General features: G+C 53.5%; 1 protein-coding gene across 6 annotated transcripts in view; it reads left to right on the forward strand.

The window, feature by feature from the left end:
- LOC112102280 (zinc finger protein 385C) overlaps window positions 1–24,746 on the forward strand; it is a 178,754-nt gene that overhangs the window by 142,117 nt on the left and 11,891 nt on the right. For 5 of the 6 annotated variants that reach the window (XM_024193455.1, XM_029912244.1, XM_024193457.1 and 2 more), the window contains 3 exons: window positions 10,614–10,724; window positions 20,817–20,976; window positions 24,223–24,561. In XM_024193455.1, coding sequence (XP_024049223.1) covers window positions 10,614–10,724; window positions 20,817–20,976; window positions 24,223–24,561 — 610 coding nt within the window. The remainder of the gene's footprint in view (window positions 1–10,613; window positions 10,725–20,816; window positions 20,977–24,222; window positions 24,562–24,746) is intronic. The other variant, XM_029912245.1, reaches the window with a different exon arrangement.

Consider the following 24,746-nt stretch of genomic DNA (forward strand, 5'->3'; position numbering starts at 1 on the left):
AGTCTGTTCCTTATGCTCCTTGGCTGCCCTCCCACCTCCCCTGGGCGCATGTGTCCCGTTGTCATGTTGTTTGTTTGTTTTTTAAATGAAGCTTTTGAAAATTCCTTTCCCCTGTGTTTGCTGGAAACGCCATCCCCGCCTGCAGCAGGAGCCAGTGACGTTCCACAGAAGGTCTTTGGTGGTGGGCTGACCTCTGCGAGGTCCCTTAGCTCAGCAGAGAGGTGCCCCACACCTGGCTGAGATAGGATCACCCTAAGCTCTTGTAGCAATTTGCCACGCGTGTGCGTATTTGTGCAAGGCGTAAGTAGCTATACGCACAGTGGGAACCTGTGATGAAGCTGTCTGCGCTCAATGGAAATCTTACACCTCTAGGGGACCCGTTCAAATCCAACCCTGGCTGGGAGTTTGTGAAAGTCGTTCCCAGCTGACGTGTGGCTGAGGGGGCCAGAGCGACTCAGTTGCCCATGCCCTTTGGAGAGGGTCTCTCCGAGGCAGGGATAAGCACTTGGAGGGCAGCCTGAAGGAGGCACGCCCTCTCTCTGCCTGCTTCGTCCCTCCTCCGGCTGCATCCCCAGACCCAGCTCCGCACTCACTGCAGAACAGAACGGTGGAAAATCTTTTGCACCATCTTGCAGGAAAAAATACGGATTCTTGTAATTAACCAGGAGAAAATTGTTCCAGGGAGGAGAGAGCCTCTGGAGCAGGCCTACTGCCGTGTGCAGCAGAAATGCCATCCGGGATCCCAGCTGTCCAACTCTGCAAGGCTGAGCCCTCAGCCTGTCGGAGTTCAGGTGATGTTCAGCCCCTTGCTGGCCGGCGCAGAGGCTCAGCGCAGGGCCTGCGGGATCCTCAGGGCTGGATCCTGCAAGGGGCGGCGCATTCTGGCCTCGATCCAGCAAAGCTCTTCAGCATATCCTGAACGTGGAGCAGTCTGCTGGGTCAGGGCCATGGCGGGTGCCCAGCACCTCGCAGGCTCGAGCCCTTACGTGGGTTTGAAGTGGCGCGTGGCACAGCGCGTGGGCTGACTTTCACGCCTCCTGCGGTTACTGCTTGGCCAGACCAGACGCGCCCACTGCAGGGCGCATAGACCCCTATTGAGTAATGTGAGGAGGGCTGCTCTGGGCCTGACAGAAGGTGTCCACAGTCTTCAGGTGCTTCTGGGTGGGGTGTCCAATGGGATAGTCCTTGGGCCTGGCAGGGGGGATCCTTGTTACATCCCTCTTGGGCTGCCCTTACACAGCCCCGCTCCCTCCGTGCAGAGCGGGAGGGTGAGGAAGCTAATGGAGCGACAGGACCTATGTTTGGAAACGGTCCGGCTTCCTGGAGCAGCTGAGCCCGTCCCAGCTGCAGAGCAGAGGCTGAAGAAGCCCTCGAGCTGGAATTGCAGGAGTTGAGGCAAGACCTAGTTGCAGCAGGAATAAGGAGGAATTTGGCCACCCAGAGGAAGTGAGGGGTGGGGGGGGCAGAAAGTTCAGAGGCCCCATCTAGGCAGGTGGCTTTACAGAGGATGACAGCAAAGGCCTTTTCTTGGAGGGCTGCTGGACTCCAGCCTCCATTTAATGCTTCGTTGCACCAGAGGAAGTCAGGCTGGTGTTTCCTTATCTCCCTTTCCGTCTAATCTGCCATGCCGACAGCTCAGCGAGTCCATCTGGCAGCTGAGCCCCACGTACACGCTGAGGGAAGAAAGAAAAGCTGGTCGTGCTTTAGAGTTCCGATTTCCAGCTGCCCTGGGTCATATTCAGAGCTGGTGCAAGGAGAGAGCAGCTCCACCCAAGTCAGTGAACTTGCACCTTCTGACTCCAAGCCCATGTGCTGGCCCCGCTCCTGCTCCGTCCCGTGAAATGCTCTGCAATAGTCACCCCCACTGCTGAATCCTTTGCATGCTGGGCAGGTCACAAGACTCTCATGAACCCAGCAGATGTTCTCCTCTGGAGCAAAGCGAATCCTCCCGAGCTGTGCGCTCTTGCCCCAGAGACGGGGGCTCGTGTTCAGGAGGCACACTCTGGCTGTGGCTGCGTTGAGTTCCTCAAGATCTAACAGTGTCTTGCAAAACCGCAATACCAGAAGGCACAGTCCAAACTGACGCTGTCCCTCTGAATTCCCGTTTCTGACCTCGGTGGCTGGCAGGAAGTTCAACGAGGAGATCTCTATTTATATCAAGAGGAACATCCCGGGGATAAATTGAGTAATTTGAGTCAATAGGACTTGACTATAAAGCAGAGACATTTGCTCTCTGAAAGCACTGTACCCAGAATCTGCTTTCGTGTGAGTTCTCTCCGGAGATGGGGACAGAAGGCTCCGGATGCATTCCAATTAATTCTGCTGGAATCTGTAAATGAAAATCGCATCAGACCAGACACTCCTGAGCCCTGGGAATTGGTACGTACGCTCTCAATGCAGAGATCCTTCAGCGGAGCTGTATTTAGCATAGGCCAGGACAAGTACATCATGTCGCATTTTACTTTTCCAAAGGTGTTCTTGGTGCCATGGAGAATAGACTGTAGGGGGTACAGTCCAGCACTCATCTGTGGGAGGAGACTAGCCAGGGTTATGTCTGGGCTTTTCCAGTCCAATGTCTGTGACTGCAGAAGTTGGAAGAAAGTTACTGGGGTACTTTTTTTTTTTTAAATAGAAGCACAAGAATTCTCAGGTGGCATCAAAGTGTCGGAACCATTCAGCGTCATCCACCAAAAGGAGTCGGTTTGTGCTTCTAGCAAAGTTCTCTGTGTGCTAAAAACACACTGTTCTCTGCAGATCTGCTTGATGGAACAAAGAGATGCAGAGACAGAGTGTCATTCGCTATCTGCAGTGCAAGCGGGTGACTAGACCGTACAGGCTCCACAGAACAGCTATGCACTGCATGGCCCACTTCCGAACGCCTTTTCAAAACTCAACGTTAGCTTTGACTTTTGAATACAAGAAATGGTGAGGGTGAAACAGCTGTGAAATCTGCAGCTGCAATAACTCTTGGCTTTAGAGTGGGGAGTTGTCTTGAGGTTTGTTCCAGGGGTCAAGGAGCCAGGACTCCTGGGTTCACTTCCCAGCTCTGACTATGAGGAGGGAAGTCACTTTTCTTCTCTGTCCCTCAATTTCTCCATCTGTAACGTGGGGATAATTCTGGCCAGCCTACTTCCCAAGATGAACGAATGAGTGTTTGCACAGCGAAGTGAGAGCGCTAGGTGTAAGTGACGTTTTTATTGTTGTGAAGGAGTCTAAAGGGGGAGGATGGCCCAGTGGTTAGGGTGCGAGGCAGAGACTTGGGAGACACAGGTCCATGACTAGCACTGCCCTGCCTCCCGGGAGGCTTGGGGAGGAGATTGAGAAATGCTCAGGGCCTCGGTAATAGAGGCCCTGTGGCTAGTGTAAGTCGACAGAGGGAAGAGACAGATGGCATCCCAGAGTACATATGGGACTTACTGCTGCAAACAGCTGCATGTAACCAGAGCGCAGGCCCTGTGTCCCGGCATTCTGGGAAATCTTTGCATCTCTGGGTCCAAAGCAATGAATCGAGTCAGTCGGGTCTGCTCTCGCTCAGCGTTGGATGGGATGTGGCAGCGGCTGCGGGGATGGCCGAGGCAGCGGTTTCATGCTGCACTTTCCAAAGCGCAGGTGTAGAAACAAGCTCTCTTGAAACGGGATGGAAGCTCCCTTGCCCCACGCGGGTTTTGCCTTGAACGGTCCCTTTGGAGTTAGCCAGTTCAGCGCTGCTTCCCGGGCCCGGAGCAGGGGCAGAATGGCTTGTTGCAATGAGCCGCACATTAGAGATGACGGATCGTATGGGTTGCCAGGCACAGACTGTGTAACACCTTCCCTGACTCTACAGGTGAATGGTGATGGGAGCAGCCCCCAGTGAACGTACAGCGCTCAGAGGTACTTGCCATCTCTAGGAGCCTCAAACCTAAGAGCTCCGTGTGATGGTGTGCGGCAAAAGAGCTAATGCGATCCTGGGATGCAGAACCAGGTGAATCTTGGCTGGGCGTAGAGAGGTTATTTAACCTCTGTGTTCGGCACTGGTGCGACCACTGCTGGAACCCTGTGGTCAGTTCGGGGGCCCACGATTCAAGAAGGATGTTGATACATTGGAGAGGGGTCACAGAAGCGCCACGAGAATCGGAAAACCTGCCTTACAGCGATCGACTAAGAGCTCAGTCTGTTTATGTGAACAGAGGAGGGGTGAGTTGATTACCGTCTATAACCACCTGTCTGGGGAACAAATAAGTAAAAATGGGCTCGTCAATCTAGCAGAGGGAGGTCTAACGTGATCCAATGGCTGTGAGTTGAAACTAGACAATAAAGCTGAAAATGTGAGCAGTGAGAGTAACTAACCAGGGGTCGTGGAGGCTCCTCCGTCACTGACCGATTTCAAATCAAGAGTAGCTGTTTTTCTGAAAGCTCTGCTCTAGGGATTAGTCTAGGGACGTTCCAGGGCCAGACTAGATGATCCCAGTGATCCCTTCCGGCCTTGCAATCTAGCGATCTATTAATCAAACCACTTAAACTCTTAAGGACCCACAGGAACCTGGAGGTTGTTGCCACCGTTTTACAGCTGGGGCAATCCAAAGCCGAGGGGTTAACAGGCCTGATCTGGAGCGATCCTGAGTAGCCTGAGTAGCTGATGTCAGTAGTGGCAGTGGCAGTTGTGGGTGCTCGTCCCCTCTGAGATCTGGCTCCCTGCACAGTACGAGGCGTTTTCAGGCTCGTTTACCCCGGCTGTAAGTAGTCCACGCTGGGCTCCTCTGCACAAGGGCCGATTTTGCAAGTGACTTGCCCCAGGTCACGGAGGGAATCGTTGTCAGAGCTGGGAGTGGAACCCAGGAGTCCTGCCCCAGTAGTGCCTCTGTATAACAGAACTTTGCTGGCAGTGTCGTTTATTAGTCGTTTCTCCTCTGACAGAGACCTAGTGAGGCAGGGCGTTACCTGGCGGGACGTGTAGGACACTGCGTGTTAAGGAACGGAACGGAAAGCTCAGGCGAATGTCTGTTGTGCAGCCGGTACTCCGCGCTGCCAAGAGCCCTGTGACTTCCCCAGAGATGTCTGGGAATGTGAAGCAATGACTTTGGGATGTGCCGCTCTCCTGTTCCTCTCAGAGAACCCAGCCAGTGAGGGCAGGAGATCACGTGAGGGGTGATGGGAAGACACCAGAAAAGAGCGTGATGATGTCCCAACCTGTTGGGAAACGGATCGTCCGTTTCATCTCCTTAAACAAGTAGTTTAAAAATCCGTCTGGGGAGGGGGGTAACTTGTCTTTAATTGCCCCTTCACGGCTGCAGACTGGGGCTTCGAAGGGTTAGAGGGGCAGCTAGGGCCCATCCCCAGGGGCTGAATGAATTCACGACGGACTAGCGCTATTAAAGTGAAGATGAACTGAATAAAAATTGATTGGACAGTTAAAATGTCCTCTGGTTTTGATATTAATGGAGGATACTTTATATGAAGAGTCCAAAATGGAAAGTGAAGCTTTCTGAGAGGCTGTAATTTAGCGTTAATTAATAGGCGTGTAAACCTCTAGCACATAGCATCAAGGACCCTTGATCATTCAAATACCAAATTGTCTAGTACCCTTTTGTCTCCATGGCGTGGAGCCTGCATCTCATCACAGCCCCCTCAGAAGGGCCAATCAGATCTGCTCTCCCCATGCGTTGGAGGTTTTTTCCCCTTTGCTATTAATCCATCTGATTAAATAGTTGAACAATCTTTAACAAGTGCCCCTTGAGCCTTTCTCTCAGCTGCTCGGCTGGTCTCAAGGAGCGAAGCTCCGCTGGAGTCGATGGGAAAATGCCCATTTAAACCCACTGGGAGTCTGGCCCAAAGCTTCACCAGGCATCAAAATCTGGTACTTTTATAATAAAAATAATAATCGTTTGCCCATCTTCCAGCCCCAAGTCTCCATGTGTCTATCAACCATCGATGAATTTCCACGGCTCAGCTCTTCTCTGAGGCAGGGCAGTGTCACCATCCCCCTTTTACAGCGGGGGAAACTGAGGCACAGACCGAGGAAGTGACTTGCAGCAAATCAGTGGGAGAGCTGGGAATAGAACCCAGGAGTCCTGGTGCCCAGTTTGGAGCATTAACCACAAAACCATCCCTCCTTGCATCCTCGTATGGCAGGACATAGGTGTGATGCCTGTAGCTGGCTGACGTTTTGTCATCAAAAGGTTGAGGTGTTCCCCCCCCCCCCAAATAATGGCATTTTGAACAATTCAAAAATTTTCTGTGCAAATGCTTGGCTTCTTCAAAATGTGCCTGTTTTTCATCAGAATGAAACAAAAATATTTTATTTCCATTTTTACAATTCAGCGTAATGTTTTCAGTTTTTCCGTATTCCTGCTTTTCTAGTGGGAAAAAAAGGAGTGGAAAGGGGGGAAGAGCGCAGACATCAAATTTTGGCTTGCGTTTCAATGGAAAAATGGAATATTTCCGCAAAAAACGTTCCCCAGAATAACAATATTTTGTTTCTTTCTAAATTTTGCACACAAAAAACTAGGTATATTTCAGTCACCTTAGTAACAACCTCCAAACTGTATTCTGAACTGTGTCTTGGTCTATTCCGTGTCTAACACAGGCTTGGACACTATAGTCCAGGGGTCGGCAACCTTTCAGCAGTGCTGTGCCGAGTCTTCATTTATTCACTCTCATTTAAGGTTTCGCGTGCCAGTAATACACTTTAACGTTTTTAGAAGGTCTCTTTCTATAAGTCTATAATATATAACTAAACAATTGTTGTATGTAAAGTAAATAAGGTTTTTAAAATGTTTAAGAAGCTTCATTTAAAATTAAATTAAAATGCAGAGCCCCCCGGACCGGTGGCCAGGACCCGGGCAGTGTGAGTGCCACTGAAAATCAGCTCACATGCCACCTTTGGCACGTGTGCCATAGGAAGCCTACCCCTGCTATCGTTTCACATGGGCATTTTAAATTGATGGGAGGGAAGAATCTGTTTCCTTCACAGACTCTTAAATATTCCCCATTTTCCCCCAACCAGTGCAGGGCCAGTAGGCACGCTTGTGCGCTCGCACACGCACGCTTTTGGATTCAACTCGTTTTACTGGTGGAAGATCTTGTGGCCGTGTCTAGACTTAGTCACTTCGGCACTGTCGCTGGGCTGCTGTAGCGCAGACGTTTCCTACAGAAGGGGTTTTCCCATCCATGGAGTCAATCCGCCTCTCCCAGGTAGCTAGAGAATTCTTCTGCTGACCCAGCCACGTTCACCGAAGGGGTCAGGTCGACCTAACTACGGCCCTGAGGGTGTGACCGGGTCTTAGTGTCACATTCCTGGGACTCTCCTAAATGTCTGTGAAATCCTCGGCTGTGATTTGTGGTTGTCCTGTTGTGTATTATGGTAGCACTAGAGTCTCCAACCGAGATCAGGGCCCCGTGGGGCTGGGTGCCACACAGCCCCATCGTGAGAGACGGGCCCTGCCCTGCCCTCAGGAGCTCGCAGTCCTACTGGGCCAGGCAGCGGAAGGATTATTATGTTTTTCCAGTTGAAGAACTGGGGCCCGGAGAGGTTCTGTGACTTGCCCAGCCAGGATCACACAGGAAGCCAGTGGCAGAGGTGGGAACTCTGATCTCAGGAGTCTCAGTCCAATGCCTCAACCCAAGCCCATCCTTCCTCCCTGAGTTAATTATGGGCACTGCTGGCTAGAACCACCAAACCCAAGAAATATCTGCTACCTTCCTGAACTTCCCACCCATGGCATCTTCTTAGATCTGTAAATTCCACTCCATTCCTCCTGGCTTCTCCGGTTCTTGGCTCCCTCCTGAGGTGCTAGACATGGGGGATGAGCTCCTTAAAGGCAGAAGAGCAGCAGTTATCGGTTAAAATGCTGGCATGGACACAGCGCCTTGATGCAGCACTGCACGGAGGAGAGAGATTCCTCTTGGTTTTTGCACTGTGTGGGTGCTGCTGTGAGTGCACCGCAGTGTTCGTTGTCAGAGGTGGAGCAGCGTCTTTGTCATCGCTAGAGGCCTCTGGTTCCCCCATCAGAACCCAAATGCCTCTTCATTTATATTCCAGATAAGTGAGTAAAATTTCATAGCAAACAGGCACTTCATTAATCACTCGATATTACCATTCTGCTCACTCCTGGAATGGAATTTGGGGTCTTGATAATGGCTCTGTTGTCCAGGCATGTGCCCTGAAGACTGATGCACCTGTCTCTGCGACTAAATAGCTTTGCAGAGAAATACGATCGCCTGAAAACCCAAGGCTCCACTGACAGCAGGACGCAGATAAGATAATCTTCCTATGCCTCCGGGTAGCGAAACAATCCTTGCATTATAGATTATAGCTGCACTCCAACAAAGAGATTATTCTTATTTTCCCCCCTTAATAAATGCATTTTGTTTAACACAATTATGGCTTTTCGAATAAGTTTACTGCTCCGGCTGAGGAATAAAATGACACTGAGCGTCAGGGGGAGACAGACCCACTGGGGGCTGTCGTTGGGCTGTGTGCGTCTGCCTCGTCTCAGAACCGCTGCCCTTTGATGAATCGACTCACAGAAAGACAGGGCCCGTTGCAAATAGCTGGAGTTGTTCGAGTTCTGTGTAGAGCAAGTGCGTGCGCCCTGTGGAGTACCAGGGGATTCCTTGGCCAATAAAAAAATGTTACCGAATAATTGTGATAATAGTTGGATACAGCATGAAAAATAAATGGCTTCTTATATTGCAGGCCCCAATCGAGATTGGCTGGTGCTAGGCGCTTTCCTTACCCGTAGAGGGCGCCAGTGCCTGCCCCAAAGTGCCTACGAACTGAATAGACAAGTCAGACAAAGGGGGGAGGGAGGAAAGGGTCACTATCCCCACTTTACAGATGGGGACCTGAAGCACAGAGCGACTGTGAGCTGGCCCCCAAGGATTCCCCTCCCTGTACATCAGTCCCTGCATGGGAGCGCTTCAGCCTAGATCCCAATGGCAGCAAGGATGTCGAAGTGCTCCCAGAATTGGCGGCCCGGCGAATACGAATACGTTAGCTGTGGGCTGGGCAGCTGTCTAGGCGTCGGAGCAGGGAGTTTGCAGGGTTCCTTGTTCCGAGCTCCGCCCCCATCGGTGGGTCTGCCTCTCATAGGTGTGAGGAGAGCAAAGTGTTGTCACTAGGGTGAGATTCGCTGCAGTGCAGAGGGCAAAGCGCAAGGTACAGGCGCTGTGTAAACCCCGTAGTGCTTAGGTCTTCTGCTGGCCTTGCATGGGGGTGAATTTTACTCACTGATTAACAGCAAACAAAGGGTTAATGGCTGGTGTCTCGTTTTTATCGCCTCCGGGTCCAAACTCTGAGACCCTGTTTCAGTGGCTGAGGTTCCAGCTAAGTCACCTGGCAACGCACCTGTTTCATTGGGCTGCTGAGGAGAGCAGCTGGGGACCTCAAATGAAAACCGATAATTTGCCATCCACGACATTGACATCTGTTGTGAACGGAGAAGGGATCAGAGAGGAGGGAGAATCTCTGAGAGCTTCCTGGATCTATCCCTGAACAGTTACCCTGGGGGACTAGGTGCCGGACTCCTGGGTTCTATTCCGGGCACTGCCACTAACTTGCCATGTGTCCGTGAGGAAACCTCACTCTTGGTGTTTGTTTGCCCCCTCTGTAAACGGGGGGTAATGAGTCCCAGCTCTCAGGGGCCATTGACTTAACGGGCATTGAGATCTGTGGGTGAAATGATGACAAAGAGGAATTATTTCTCCCTGGTACTCAACAGCCAGGAGAAAGCAGGAAAGCTCCAGAGGCTGGGAGAGAGGAAATATTGTCACCCCTCTGCTGAGCAAGTGCAGATCATGGGGCCCTGCAGGTTGGTTTCCAATGGAGAGACACCAGCGAGGCAAAGTCTGCACATTTTCTTAGTGTAACGTGCTTTAGTTACACCGTGTGCGTTAGTCCTTCAGCAGAGGTGGTCACAAACAGCATGCAGGCACAGCCGCTCTCTCTGAAATCTCGGGCCAACACCAGGGCCCGGTTCCCCAAGAGCAAGAATTGGCTCTAGTTGGAGAGACTGAGGCAGGGACCAAAGTCTCCTGCTGCTTGCTACAGCTCCTCGGAAAGAATGAATGGGCATCGTAAAACAAACAATGAGGCAGCGCTTCTTCAAAGACCGTACGCACTGGCAGGCAAAGAAAAAGATCTTGCAAGACTGTGTAACAGCGCCCTCTTGGGGCTCCTGCTGTAACAATATGATAGGAGGTAGGAACATTCGGACTGCCTGGCAGAACCTCCCGGTGTGTTGGACATGGGGGGATGGGGACAAGTCTGGATTCTGCCCGGACAATACCTGGAGGACGGCACGTGCCAGACCTCTCCCCTGAAGGGGAGCTGAAATGCTTTTACCTGCCAAGGCCTGAGTCGAAAGGTCCTTGTTTTCCCTGCTAGAGCGCAGGGGACCTCCAGCTAAACCAGAGAAAGGAGCTGCATGTTCTAGGTGTTGGCAGGTCCCGTCAGCAGTAGCCGAGGAAGGAAAGGATCCCCAGGACTTTGGCTGGGCAGGGATTCTGCATGTCCCTATTGCAGCACTGCAACGTGTGCTGCTCCCGAGCCAAGACTGGGGTGCTTTGCTGGTCTGTGTTCGAAGCACAGTATTAAGCGCCGAGTAACCACGTGCCCTCCCTCCCTCCCCTTCCAGATGGATCCCGTGCAGAAGGCCGTGATCAATCACACCTTCGGTGTCCCCTCCCCACTCAAGAAGAAGCAGTTCATCTCCTGCAACATCTGCCACCTCCGATTCAACTCCGCGGTAAGCTGTGTCTGCAAGGGGTGGGGCGGGCAGTGCCGAGGGAGAGGGGGCTTAGCAGCCGGATGGTCCATCTGGTGCTTGAGACAAGGAAGGAACAGGCTCCTTCCCATAAGCGGACAGTGGGCCAGGTCCTCCATTGCCAGCGGCTTACGTGGGGTACAGCCGAGGAGAGGGCTGTCCGGAGCCATCGCTGTCCCAGCCCGGGAGCTCTGGCTGCTAGAGAACGCAGCAGCTGGCTGAACACCAGCTGGGCCCCTTTGCGCTCACCCTGCCTGCCCTGAGGCGCCCAATGCCCTGGGCGGGTCACTGGACCAGGACTCTGGGGACCTTGCTGCAGTTCTTGGCTCTGCCACAGAATCCCCACGTGACCTTGGGCAAGTCTCCTCCTCTACCTTGTGCCTCAGTTCCCCATCCGTGAAATGTGGATAATACACCCTGATCTCCCAGGGGGTGCTGGGGGGACAAAACCCATTAGTGATGGTGAGTGCTCGCCTGAGTACGACGATGAGGGTCAGCTAAGTATCTAGAGAGGTAGGAGCCAGCTCTGCTGCCTCTATACACCTGCAGGGGGTATTTCCAGTCCGGCCTTGCAGAAGGTTTCTGCTTCCTTTGCACCCTTGAGAGTAGGTCATCCAGAAAGAAAGCAGAAGTGGGGGGGTGGAAGGGGGTTCTCAGGACATAGGGAAGCCCCAGGGGATTTCTCTTGTCTTTCAAAGGGAGTTGGAATAAAGAAATGTCCTGATGCCTAGGCCAGTCCCAGTAAGGCTAAGGCCTTGTCTATACTAGAAAAGTACAGCGGAAGCCCAGTCGTGCTTAGGTCAACAGCTGGCCTTTGCGGCTGGGTTTCACACACCGAGGAACAGCAAACGGAGGCGTTCTTGGCATGCACCGGCTTCACGAAACCAATTTAAAAACTGAGCTAGTGACGTTGGTGCAAAGCCCGGCCTAATGGACATACATATAAACCGCTTTCCCCTGTGCTCTGACACAAGCCAAATCACCAGCGAGTTAAACAAACTGAAGTGCCTCTGCAGTAGATGTTTGCGCTGATTTGACTAGTCGAGTTTTAAATCGATTTCATCAAACCGGTTCAAGTTTGCTAGTAGAGACAAGGCCCAGCCGAGTTCTCTAAACAGGCCGGGAACACTGGTAGAACTCCGGTGCTTAACTCCACGCTGGGCCAGCGCCCTGCTCCCCAGTGCACCAAGCAAGGGCATTTCTGGAGGGTGTAACCCCGTGCACGTAGTTTTAGATACAATTACAAACTGTGGGCCAGATCCTGGCCATGTGAAAGTGCTTGCAGATGAGTCACACCCATTTATAGCTTGGGTAAATTTGCCCAGTAGCATGAAAACTGGCCTGGGTTAAGTCCCCTGCCCCACAAGGGAGATAGGCCCATTAGACGGGTTCACCCATCCCCTCTAGGGGTTCCTCCCAAAATAGGGTTGGTCATCATCACCTTGTCTCTTTGCGTCCTGCCCCCCTTTCCACCCTGGGCCTCGGGTGTGTCTCATCACAGCCAGCCCCCTGCAGTGGGAAAGCCCTGCAGCATTTGATGGCTTCCCTAGCTTTAATGGGAGGAAGTGTTGCCTAGTGGTTTGAGCAGAGGACTGAGCCATGGGAGACCCGAGTTCTATTCCCAGCTCTGACACAGGCCTGCTGGGTGACCTTGGGCAAGTCACTGCATCCCGTTGTGCCTCCGTTTTCCCCATCTGTAAAATGGAGGCAATGATGCTGCCCTCCTTTACAGAGCTTGGAGATCTACTGACGAAAGAAGCTAATTATTTATTATTATGGAAGGGCAGCAAATTGTAAAGCCAGCCTCTTTCCCTTTCCACCGCACCCTCTCTGTTACACGGTGCCGTCAGAGGGCTCATTTCTACAGCTACGTTCCAAGGCACGGTCGCGGCTTGGGCACACCTTGCGCACGTGGTGCTGCAGGTGGATTTACCCCGACACCTCCAAGTTGCTTTGCCCCCTTCTGGTTCTTTCACCCCTCTCTTCCTCTCCACGGGACCGGTGCGGCTCCACGAGGCAGGCTGGCAGCTGCGCCCTCCCTCTCTGTACAGTGGAGCTGCCACGTCTGTTCCTTTGTCTTTCCGCTGCTCTTCATTTCGCTCAGGTCCGCTCCGGCTGCCTCACTTCTTGGCTGGAACGCTTAAGCTGCTTTATCAGCCCGTGCAGTTCGTCTGTGTTCCTCGGGAGCTGAATGTAATCTTTGCTGCCTCGGCTCTGCAGAGCTCTGATGTGCTGGGTGGGTAGCTTGGGGGTTTTTTTAGCCTTTTCTTCCAAATCAATCAAACATCTTGTCGCGGGGAGGAAGGTCACGTTCATTCGTCCCCGGCAGTAATGAATTGTACCCGGCCAATCTCTTGTGGGCGGGGAGCTGATTAGAAGTTTAAAAGGAAATTCTCAGTCAAATCAGAGGCTGCAGAAGTTGGGTGGATCCCCAGCAGATAGAGGTGAGGTTCTCCAGTCTGGGACATGTGGGAGGCCAGACTAGATCCAGCCTTACTGTCAATGACCAGCTCAGATCTGCTCTGCAGCCTTCTGTGAAGAGGTGATGGACCATGGCGCTGGCCCAGCTCTCGACTCCCAGTGGAATCTCTTTGCTCTAGCTCAGGGTTGTAACGCTCGTTGTGCGCAGAGGCCCGAATCCCAGTGTGTCATTCTGGGCCCCGGACGGGCTCCATGCTCCTCATCGCAGTCTCCGGGGTGTTGATAGGAGCCCTGCACAGAGGTCAAGGGACAGAATATGGCCCTGAGGGAGTCATTAACCAGGCAGGAATCATGGCATTGTCCCATTCAGACCGTGTTGCCAACCCTGGCGGATTTATCGGGAGTCTTGCAATATGTGGTGTTTTAGCTCCTGGAACCAGAGGATTATGGGAAAATCTCAGCTTGGAACTAGGACCCCAGGCTGTGCAAAACCCAGAAGGCAAAGAATCAGAACCTGGGGTTTATCGTCTTTTCGAATCTCATGATCTTTAACCCAATCTCGTGATTTTTGGGCGCTTGACACTGGGCGTCGTTCACCAAGGGCACCTTGGCGGCTGTAGGCCACTGCTGTGCTGCCGTTCGTTTCTCCTCCTTCCCCATCCTCCTTTATCCGGTTTCTCCCTCTTCCCTGTCTCTACATGTCTGCTCTGGTCTTCCTTCTGCATCTCCCTTCCTTCAGCAGCTCCCCGTCCGCCCCCCCCTCCTGTGGACTTTTCCCCTGCTCCGAGCTGGCTGAAATGATCAGCTGCAGGCGTTCAGTGAAAACTGCTCAGCGGGTTACCTCTCTCCAGCACTCAGACACCCAGCTCCCAATGGGATCCAAACCCCAAATCCATCCGTTTTACCCTGTATAAAGCTTATACAGGGTAAACTCAGACATTGTCCGCCCTCTGTAACACTGATCGAGAGAGATGCACAGCTGTTTGCTCCCCCAGGGATGAATCACTTACCCCGGGTTTACTAATAAACAAAAGTGATTTATTAAGTATAAAAAGTAGGATTTAAGTGGTTCCAAGTAATAACAGACAGAACAAAGTAACTCACCAAGTAAACTAAAGCAAAAACACGCAAGTCTAAGCCTAATACATTAAGAAACTGAGTACAGGTAATAGCTCACCCTCAGAGATGTTCCAATAAGCTTCTTTCACAGACTAGACTCCTTCCTAGTCTGGGCCCAATCCTTTCCCCTGGGACAGTCCTTGTTAGTTCCAGCAGACATCTCAGGTGGTAAGCAGGGGTTTTCTCATGACTGGAAGCCCCTTTGTCCCGCTCCACCCCCTTTTATAGCTTTGGCACAAGGCAGGAATCCTTTGTCCCTCTGGGTCCCCACCCCTCCTCCTAAATGGAAAAGCACCAGGTTTAAGATGGATTCCAGTATCAAGTGACATGGTCACATGTCCTGTGAGACCCCAGCCTCCGTTCTTCCTGGGCTGGCCCACAGGTACACAGGAAGGTTTGCAAGTAAACAGAGCCATTTACAGGTCATTGATTCTGAAGCACCTTTAATGGCTTCCTCTTAATATGTTGCATCAGTAACACAAGTTTATATGTTATTCTCCTAACTCCAGGCATAGAAATAATACATGCAAACAAATAGGATGAACACACTCAATATATTATAAGCTTTGTAATGATACCTTACAAGAGACCTTTTGCATGAAGCATATTCCAGTTACATCATATTCACACTCATAAGCATATTTCCATAAAACACATGGAGTGCAACGTCACAATGGGAACTGGAGTCATACTGGTTTAACTCCCCATGTGGACACTCTTAGTCCAGTGTAAGGGCCTTTGTCTGACTTAGTTTACGTGGCTTGGGAAGGGGTTTGAGCTAAACTGAGATAAAGACACAGTTGTTCTGGGCTAAGAGTATCCCCCATGGGGAGTGAAACCGGGGTAGCTACAGCAGTGTAACTGTCCCCTTCCCCTGTAGACAAGCCCTTCAAAGCCAGGTTAATCTCGTAAATTCTGCAAACAAAGCTCTATTTATTTTAAAAAGCATCGGTCAAACTCTAACTGCAGCCCGTGTGCTCGAAAGCCAAGCGTCCCCTCTGCCGACCCATACCTGCGTCTCCTCCCCCCGGGCAATATTTAGATCTCGCGCATGACAAGCACCCGCCCAAACAAATATCGATTTGCTGGTTGCAAAGGCCGGGTGACGCCATAGTAATCTCCCTGCCGGTGTGGCTAGAGAATTGAGCCTCGCGCCAGCACCCGAGGTGGGTTAATGAGCGGCCGCATGGCTCCTGCGCCTTCAGAGCCTCGTTCTACTCGGCTTCTGCTAGCTGAGGCTCGGTAACCATGCTAGGTGCTCGCTGCTTCCCTTCTCCAAACGGAGGAATAGGGCAGGAGGCTACAGGGGAAACCTTGTTTCCTGGCTTTATTGAAAGCCACAATGGTTTCCCAGTGCTGCTGCGTTGCCCGTGCTGAGCCCAGCGTTTGGGCAGGGCCTTGTGGTGCCGGGGGACAAGGTGATTGGTGGAGGGCAGGGGAAGCAAGTTAATTGCAGAAAGAGGTGATTTGTCACCAAGAAATCACCGGCTCCTCCATCTAGTATCTTATGTGCAGGGAAGCCCAGCGGCTCCCAAAACGAATGGCAGACTTTCTGTCTCAGCACTTAGGTAGCCCCTCATCCCCATATGCTGGGAGAGCCGGACGGATCACCCCCCTGGTGCCCTGTTCACTAGACCACCCTCCCTGCTGTAAAGGCCACGAGTCTGACCCCCTGGCTCTCACTGCGTGGTGCCTCGCTCCACAGTTAGTGAGGGAGGGCAGCAGCATAGACCCCAAAAGGCTTTAGGCAGCATGAAACGCAGCACACCAGAGCAACTATGACAAAGGGAGATTGCTAAGAGCATGCCAGTCCTTCGACGCCTCCATGCGCTTTGCTGCAGATGGTCCCAGAGAACGAGGCCAGTTGGGAGCTTTCCAGAGGAGCAATGCAGCCCCCAGCCACAAACCCTGCAGGAGGCTGGCTCAGGACAGAGTCCCAGTTCGACTTGTCTGCGTCCTCAGACGGCCTCATCCCCGAGTAACTGGGAACATGCTGCCGTGTAACTCGCAGGGCAGGTTCTGGTGGCTAATGCAGGGTCAGCCTGTTAGCCCCAAATGCACTCGCACAACAAACGCTCGTGCTCCATCTCGCTCGTACACACTCACGCTCAGTGTCTTTCTGTCTCACTATCCCAAATGCTCACGCGCATCTCATGTGTGCGCACGCTTCTTATCTCTCCAGCACTGTTGTCTCGTTTCTTTCACACACGGGCTGTCTGTCGCTCACACGCGTACTCTCCTGCCCTGCTCGCCAAGGCCACGTCTGGAGTGAAATCACCTAGCAGTTTACACTGTAACGCTGGTTCGATTTCTGCACAGGATGGCAAAGTGCTGGGAGCCCTCGTTAACCTCCAACTCAGCCCTGACCAAATTCCGTTACCTGATGAAGCTTCAGCGTATTTGCTACCAAGGCGCTGCTTCCTGGCGTGAGCCTGGTGGGTTTTCAGCCACGTCTCCTGCCATCGATTTGGAATTCTGACACCCTTGTTTCTCTCTCCCTAAAGAGGGGGGTTGGAGGGTCTGGTTCTTCCTAGCAAGCTCTAGCAGCCTAAATTGGCCTCCAGAATTGCCATGCAAATTAATCTGCCCTGCTCTGTTACAGTGTCTTAATTCATTTTGGATTTAGTTTCCAGAAATTGCTAAATTGTGGTTGCTTTTGGTGACAATGCTGCCTTGTCCCCAACTGCTAAGGACACAAATGTTTGGGGCTATTATCTTTTGTGTACGTTTTTATCAGTGCCGTGCAGGCATGCGCCCACCGCTGCGCACTTCATTATTCAATGTTCACCGGGAGAAAGGAGACGGTGAATGGAAATTGCATGTTAGAGGCCTGTTGGGTTACAATGGGAGATGTGTCCTACCCGCGAATGTTTTTTTCCGAACAGCAGGCAATTTATTGTGTGTTTCTGAAGTCAGACATTTTGCCTGAAAGCTTCTTTTGAAAGTGACTTGGCGCATTTAATCAGCAAAGGGTCCTTATCTCAGCCTTGCAATGCGGCAATGTTGAAGCAAAATGATACGTCGGCTTGGATCGATTTGTATGCAAAGCAATTCAATGACAGGCTGAAACCAGAGCGTTGCAACACGCTCCCCCCAAAATCTCACCTTGCTGGAGGTCTCTGGCCCTGGGGAGGCCAAATGATTTCAGGGCACCGGGTTCTTCTGGCAGCAGATGTTGATCGGCACCCGAAGATGTAACAGATCCTCCTTGTCCACGTGTAGTCAGTCACCCCCGTGTCCATCCCAGGCAGCCGGCTCTGCCCTTGGGCTCCGTTTGGGTCGGACTGGGCAGGGCTGAGGCGGCTGGTGTTATTTAGTCACTCATGTCTATCATGGTAGCACCTGAAGACTCCTGCCCCAAAGAGCTCAGGGTGGCAATCGACCAGCCAGACAAAAGGGTGGTTGGGAGGGGAAACAGCAACGCAGCTAGGGGAAGAATCACAGACAGAGCTGTGAACAGAGCCCAGTGCCCTGCCCCAGACCACACTGTCTGTGTCCCCATCCTCTCTGCCGTTCCATGTCACAGAGCTCCATAGGAAATCCCGCCCCCCCTTCCGCCCCCCGCCATGCCTCCAGGGACTTGCTTTGGGTTTCAGGTTTATGCCACAGGCTCATCCAGAAGCCCAGAGCTCCATAGGGGTCCCTTGAAATCCACTTGCCTCTGGGCTGAGCCTCAAACCGCCAGCCCCCAGACAGGGAACCTGGCCTGCGTGGGAGGAGCGGAGCGGAAGCTGAGGCCGGGCGGATGGAGATCATTAAGGCCAGCACTGGATCCAGCTGTGGGTCAATGGACTCTCCCTGAGCACAGACACCACCCCCAGGTGGCAGAGGGAGCCCGCCCGGGTGGGGACTGGGCTGGGCTCATCTGGAGCGGGTTAGGTAGCCCGAGGGACTGGCCGGAGCCTGAGGTTTGGAGAGACGCTCGGTCTAAGCTGCACTGCACCAGCAGACAGCGCCCCTTCCTCCCAAGCCCCCGTGCAGAGCAGCTCAATGGATAAAAGCAAGGCGCTCCGTCTGTTTAGCACATGCAGAGCGAGAGGTGACTTGCTCAGTGTGTAAGGAGCTTCCCGGGGAGCAAACGCCAGGTACTACAGAGCTCTGGAGTCTAGCCGAGAAAGGCAGACAGGACCACAGGCTGGAAGCTGGAGCCAGACAAATTCGCTAGGAATTAGGCACCATCTTTTAACTGATCGGGTGATTAAGCCCTGGAACAAGGTCCCCAGGGCAGTGGTGGGTTCCCCATCTCCGGGGGTTTGCAGACCCAGACTGGCGCCTTTCTGGACAATGCTTTAGCCAGACGCAAGTTACTGGGTCCAGTGCCGGGGGAAATGGGTAAAATGTAACGGCCTGTGATGTGCAGGAGGCAGCTGATCGCAGTGGTCCCGTCTGGCCTTCAGCTCTGTGTATCTATGCAAATGAGGCATGGGACTGGAGAAAGAGGGTCACCTTGTCACAGGGTGACTGGCCCCATGAAGAGGGAGAGGGGTCCAGTGCCCCTGGGCCTCGTAAAGGCAGATGGACAGGCCCAGGTGCCTCCCGCACTCAGTCACGGGTGCTTTGGAACCAGTTCCCCTGCGTCAGACCTGTTTTGGTGGGACACCGGGGCACAGCCCTGCAAACTGGGAGCCAGGCTGCTACCAGACAGGCACCGGCCTCACCGCAAGCTCAGTGGCGATTTCTCCCGCAAGCTCTGCTGTCAGCCCCAGTCCTCATGGCTCGCCCGACAGGTGCCAGCCCACGGGCTGTGGCAGAGGGAAGCCTGGTTGGATTCATTCCTTTGAACCCCAAATGCTGGGGGGAATGTTCCTCCCCCATCCCATATCCACTCCCACCCCCCGACAACCTGCCCCTCTCTCCCGACCCGTCCCAGACGCTGAGCCGCGAGTGATGCTGATCTGACACGCCAGGGTGAATCGCAAACTCCTACAGAGCCTCAGCCTGTGCCCCGGGGCTGACGAGACTTCAAGTGGGGAATCCTCGGCCCAGCCACCCATTCCCTTTGGGGTCACGATGCCTCCGCAAGGTGGGAAAAGGGGGAGTCTGAGCCCTTGGTTTGGCTGTGGAAGTGGGATGTAGCTGGCTCTGTAAACTCCTCCCAACACCTTCCTTCAGGAGGGAGTGGGGTCTAGTGCGTTAGGGGCGGTGGAATCGGGAGTCAGGACTCCTGGGTTCTCCTTCCAGCTCTGGAAGAGGAGTGGGGTGTGTCATGATAGTTTATCCTAATTGTGAGCTCGACTGCGCAACGTGAGTGAGAGTTTATCACACGATGGGAAAAGCAGCAAACAGGAGGCAAAAAGATTGACATAGTCCTGACGGAAAAGACCTCCTGATCTAATTCTAGGGCTGCGTTAAGGCTTTTGACACAGCCCCGTGGGACATTCTCAGAAGCAAACCAGGGAGATGACTGTAAGGTGGGTGCACAGCTGTCCTCAAAGAGTAGTTCTCAATGGTTCGCTGCCAACTGGCAGGGCATCTCTAGCGGGATCCCACAGGGGTCAGTCCTGGGCCAGAACTACTCCATATGTTCATTAATGACCTGGAGAATGGAGTGGGGAGTCTGATTATAGGATTTGCAGATGATACCCAGCTGGGCAGGAGTAGAATTCAAAGGAACCTTGACAAATTGGAGAATTGGTTTGAAATCAACCCCCTCGCCCTTTCCCTTCTGTCTCGTGAGCGTCTGGCTTAGCCGGCCAACACTGCTGTAAACCTGTGACCAGAGAGAAGCAGCTAAATGCAAGGCCTTAAACAGCCTGGTGCTGGTACGAGTTTCCCAGGGCTTGGAGTGGCTGATCAGACCGGCGCTGGGCCTGGGTTTCTGCCGAAGCGAGACTGCACCAGAGACAGAAGCTGCATTTTTTCTCTTTGCTGTTCTTTTCTCTCCCCTTCCCTGTGTGTTTCGGCTTATTTTGCCATCAAGGAAACAGGATCCGTCTTCTACAGCAGCAGCAAAACCAGCTCCGGCCCAGCTCCGCTAACCTCCTCACTTCCCCCCACAGGACAGTTCGGGCCTGAAAGACTCTCTCCGTCTTTTGTCGTCTTCTTGTCTGTAGCTTTGATTCAAGGATACGGGGGTTTTAATGGTGGGTTCACCCTGGTGCGAAGCGTCTGGGGGCTCTAAATACAAAACTCTGAATCTCGTTGAAAACTGTTCCGTGTTGGACAGTTTCGGGTTCATGTTACACCTTTGACGCTTTCGGCCCCTTTATTCCATCTAAGTTAATACAACAGGTCTAGTGGGTCAAAGCAGGAGAGGGCTGGGAGACAGGACTCCTGGGTTCTCCTCCTGACCCGCTGTCTGTAGACGGGGGCTCACCTACCTCACAGAGATAAAAGGGCTCTCATTAGAAGTTTGCAAAGCGCGTTAGGCCCCTGAGCTGCAGAACAACAAGGGCTCCTTGCTGTAGGTCTCAGAACAGCCTTTGCTTTCCTTCATCCCCTTCCTCCCCAGCCCTGTCTGTCTGTCTGTGCCTTCTCACACTGTTGCAGCATTGTATGTGCTCTGACTCGACCTCTCCCTGTTCCCGCCCCTAGAACCAGGCCGAGGCGCATTACAAAGGCCACAAACACGCCCGGAGACTCAAAGCCATAGAAGCTGTGAAGAACAAACAGAAAACGGCAGCGGTCCCCAGCCGGGACATCGTGGCAGACTTCCCTGCCACCCTGGACGTGAGCGGGGATCCCCACAGCACAGGTATGGCCGTAGCCACCTCCCTGGCCCTGCACACCGGAAACGGGGAAAGGGGCTGTTGGGATTTCCTGCTCTCCGCCGTCAGCTTGTACCGAACAGTTGCTCTTCGGGACTCTGTGCCGTCCCCTGCAGTAATAATTCCCCGGGGATGAACAGCGGCGTGATGCTCTTCACGTAGCTCGACAAGGAGCTGCGCTGCTCTCCAGATACTGATTAACGTCCTGCTGGCACGGGTCAGAAACGACATCTGCTTGGCAACTGCCAGCGCCACGAGCGAGCGGGAGGCCAGCGGGGTTGGGAACAGGCTGCAGGGCTCCTCATTGCTCTGTGACTGGTTTGCCCGGGTCATTAGCTGTTTGGTGACCCGGGTGTGGGGAGTTGTGACAGCCGTCGGCCCCGGTCCACTGGTGTCTGTGTCCCAGCCTGCCCCTTGGGACTGGTCTGTGGGGCCATCTACGCTGCCGCTGGGGAAGTGACTGCGAGCCCGGTAGCCCTATGCCCGCTAGCCGTGACTCTAGTGTGCTAAATGTAGCAGGGTAGCCACCCATGTACCAGCCTGTCCAAGGCTCTGGGTCCATGTTCGGGCAGCCAGCCCACGCTGCCGTGGCTGTGCTGCCGTGTTCAGTGCACTAGCTGGATCTAGCGTGTGTACATCTGTCCATGCCGGAAGTGACACCTCGAGCTGCAGCGTGGACTCACCCTAGGCCCAAACCCTCCCCACTCGCAGCGCTAATTATCAGCCGGCTGGTGGCCTGGCGATATATACCACAATCTCTATTGCAGCAGGTAGAGGTGGGTACTTTATCCTTGCACCCCTCCCACTGCCGGGGCCAACTCCAGTCAGTGTCCCCCACTTGCGGACGTGTCCCACATTTCCCTCAAGGATGTGGAAAAATTGGAGCGAGTCCAGCGGAGGGCAACAAAAATGATTAGGGGCTGGGGCACATGATGTATGAGGAGAGGCTGAGGGAACTGGGATTGTTTAGTCTGCAGAAGAGAAGAGTGAGGGGGGATTTGATAGCTGCTTTCAACTACCTGAAGGCGGGTTCCAAAGAGGATGGAGCTCGGCTGTTCTCAGTGGTGGCAGATGACAGAACAAGGAGTAATGGTCTCAAGTTGCAGTGCGGGAGGTCTAGGTTGGATATTAGGAAACACTATTTCCCTAGGAGGGTGGTGAAGCACTGGAATGGGTTACCTAGGGAGGTGGTGGAATCTCCTTCCTTAGAGGTTTTTAAGGCCAGGCTTGACAAAGCCCTGGCTGGGATGATTTAGTTGGGGATTGGTCCTGCTTTGAGCAGGGGGTTGGACTAGATACCTCCTGAGGTCCCTTCCAACCCTGAGATTCTAGCCAGAAGGTTGAGAAGAAGTGATGCAAATGAGCTGAAGGGGAAAAGGCCCAGCTCAGCCTTTACCAGCAGGGGTCTGTCATGATAACTGACAACTCTATTGTTAATGACCTGGCCTTTCTCAGACATCATACACAGCCTGATTAAGCCCTGGACCAGTGCCAGTGATTTATGGTAGCCTCCTGTCTGGGCAGCCATTGATTGTTAGCAGCTAATCAGGCTAAAGAGGGTCGTGATTAGTAACGCAATAAACTCCAGGTCGTAAATGCCCCCCCTGCAGGGATGGCCAGAGCAAGAGGCGCTTTCGATCGCTTTCCTGTCCTTCAATTGGAGCCGTAGAAACAGCCCTGCTGGGCGCCGTGTGCTGCCTGCACCAGTGTTGTTGTTCACGGTAGCAGCCAGCTCAGGATCAGGCCCCGTTGTGCCGGGTGCAGGACAGACGTGAAGGAAGAGACAGTGCGTGCCCCAGAGTCTGAACGGGGAGAAGGGGTGGAGGCTGGGAACAGGGAAGGGGACGGGAGCACAAGGCCGCGGTTAACGAGAGCTAATCGTCAGGCACTGGTTTGGACCGCGGAGATGTGGGTTCACTTCCTGGCCCCTGTGTGACGCCGGGTGAGTCTCTCTGGGCTGCAGGCCCCGTCTGTAAACGCTGCGGCCTTTGTCGCTGAATCGGTTTAGGCCCCGATTCAACAAAGAATCCCCTCTCAGTGAAGCACTTAAATCCCATTGGCTTCGATGCTGTCCTGAGGCTGGGGCCGGGACTGTAAACTCTTCATGGCAGGGCCTGCCCCACACAGGGGGTCTGAGCTGCACTTAACACAGTGCGGCCGGTCTCAGCTGGGGCCTCCCGGTGCTACTGGCAAACAAATAACAAGAGGGAAGGTTCTAGGAGCACCCGTTTGCCTCTGCAATGAGCTGTTTCCCAGCTAATCACCAGGAGAGAAACCCTGGACCCACTCAGGGCAGGGACCTTCGTTTTGTTCTGTGTCGTGCAGCACCCAGCACAGTGGGGTCCTGCTCCGTGAGCAGAGCTTCCGTGCAGATACGAAGTAAGGATTGAACTTCGTGACGTGCAAATGTTCATTCCCAGGGCCCCTGAGCAGGGACAGAGACCCAGCCAGCCAGGACAGCCGCTTGCTGTGTGCAGTGTTGGAGCTTTGTCTGTCCCAGGATAGCGGCGAGACAAGCTGGGGCGGGGGGAAGAGTTTTTATTGGATCTGTTGGAGGGAGAGACCCAGGGAGTTGCAGAAGAGCTCTATGTAAACGCAAAAGCTTCTCTCTCATCAACAGAAGTTGGTCGAATGAAAGCTCTGACCTCCCTCACCTTGTCTCTTTAATAGTCACTTGGCAGGCAGGCGGCCTTTCTTCATGGCAGCTTTCACCTGCACCCAGGAGAAATTAATGATGATCTCTGGAAGGCACCGATTTCACTCACTTGCAAAGAAGCTGGCGAGGCCCTATTGTACTTTTCTGTTGCAGCACAAAGCAAAGGGAAGGGCCCCCTCCCTCCCTCCCTTCGCCCCCTTTGATCCGATTCCAAGGGTGGCTTTTTGAACCAGAGACAGCCGCTGCTCCTGCTTGAACTCAGCATGCCAGATAACAGCTAAGTTGTCCCACTAGGCTCTTCCTTTCGTGTTGGAGGGAAGAGGCCGATAGAACAAGTGTCTCTCCCTGGAGCCAAGGAGGGATTGGAGCTAATCGCGGCTTTTATGCTGCGGCCGGTTCTGATGAGCCGCAGATAAAAAGCGCTAATGGGAAAGGCCCCTGGGTAAGTCAGGATCCGTGAGGCAGGGCTGGCTACGACAGCGTGGTGGGGCGGGGGCATTTCAAGGCCTCGTCGCTCTTTGGAAGCCAGGAATTCTTTTCAAGAAAGGAGAACTTTCCCTTCTGTCTCTTTTGCTAGTTCAAGCCAACGGCCTCCTGGGGCTGAAGGAGCCGGACGCTGAGTGTAGCAGCCTCGTGCTGACGCCCACCTCGGAGGAGTCCTCGGCCGAGCTGTCCAGCAGCGTCCCAGCCCTGGTCTCCCCGCCTGTTTCGGAGCTGTCAGAGGGCCCTTCGGATGCTGCCAGCGTGGCCTCTTTGCCAGCGCTGGGAGCTGAGACGCCAGCCACTGAATCGGGCAGCAGCGTCGGCTCAGCCCCTGACAGAGGAAAGGAAGGGAAGAAAAGCAAGCAGCACCTCTACTGCCCCACCTGCAAAGTGACGGTGAACTCGGCATCCCAGCTGGAGGCTCATAACACGGGTAAGGGACTCAGCCGCTGGCCATGCCCTGGCCTGGCCTCCCAGGTACCCCGTGCTAGTGAGCAGCACTGGGGAGGGAGGGCCCTGTGGCGTTACTTTCCCATAGCTGGTGGGCAGCAGGGTCGAGAGAATTAAGCGCAGGACTCCTGGGTTCTATTCCGAGCTGTGTGAGGAAGTACAGTCCAG

Source organism: Terrapene carolina, unplaced genomic scaffold, assembly GCF_002925995.2.
Source record: "Terrapene carolina triunguis isolate 2854851 unplaced genomic scaffold, T_m_triunguis-2.0 Scaffold193, whole genome shotgun sequence".
Taxonomy (NCBI): domain Eukaryota; kingdom Metazoa; phylum Chordata; order Testudines; family Emydidae; genus Terrapene; species Terrapene triunguis.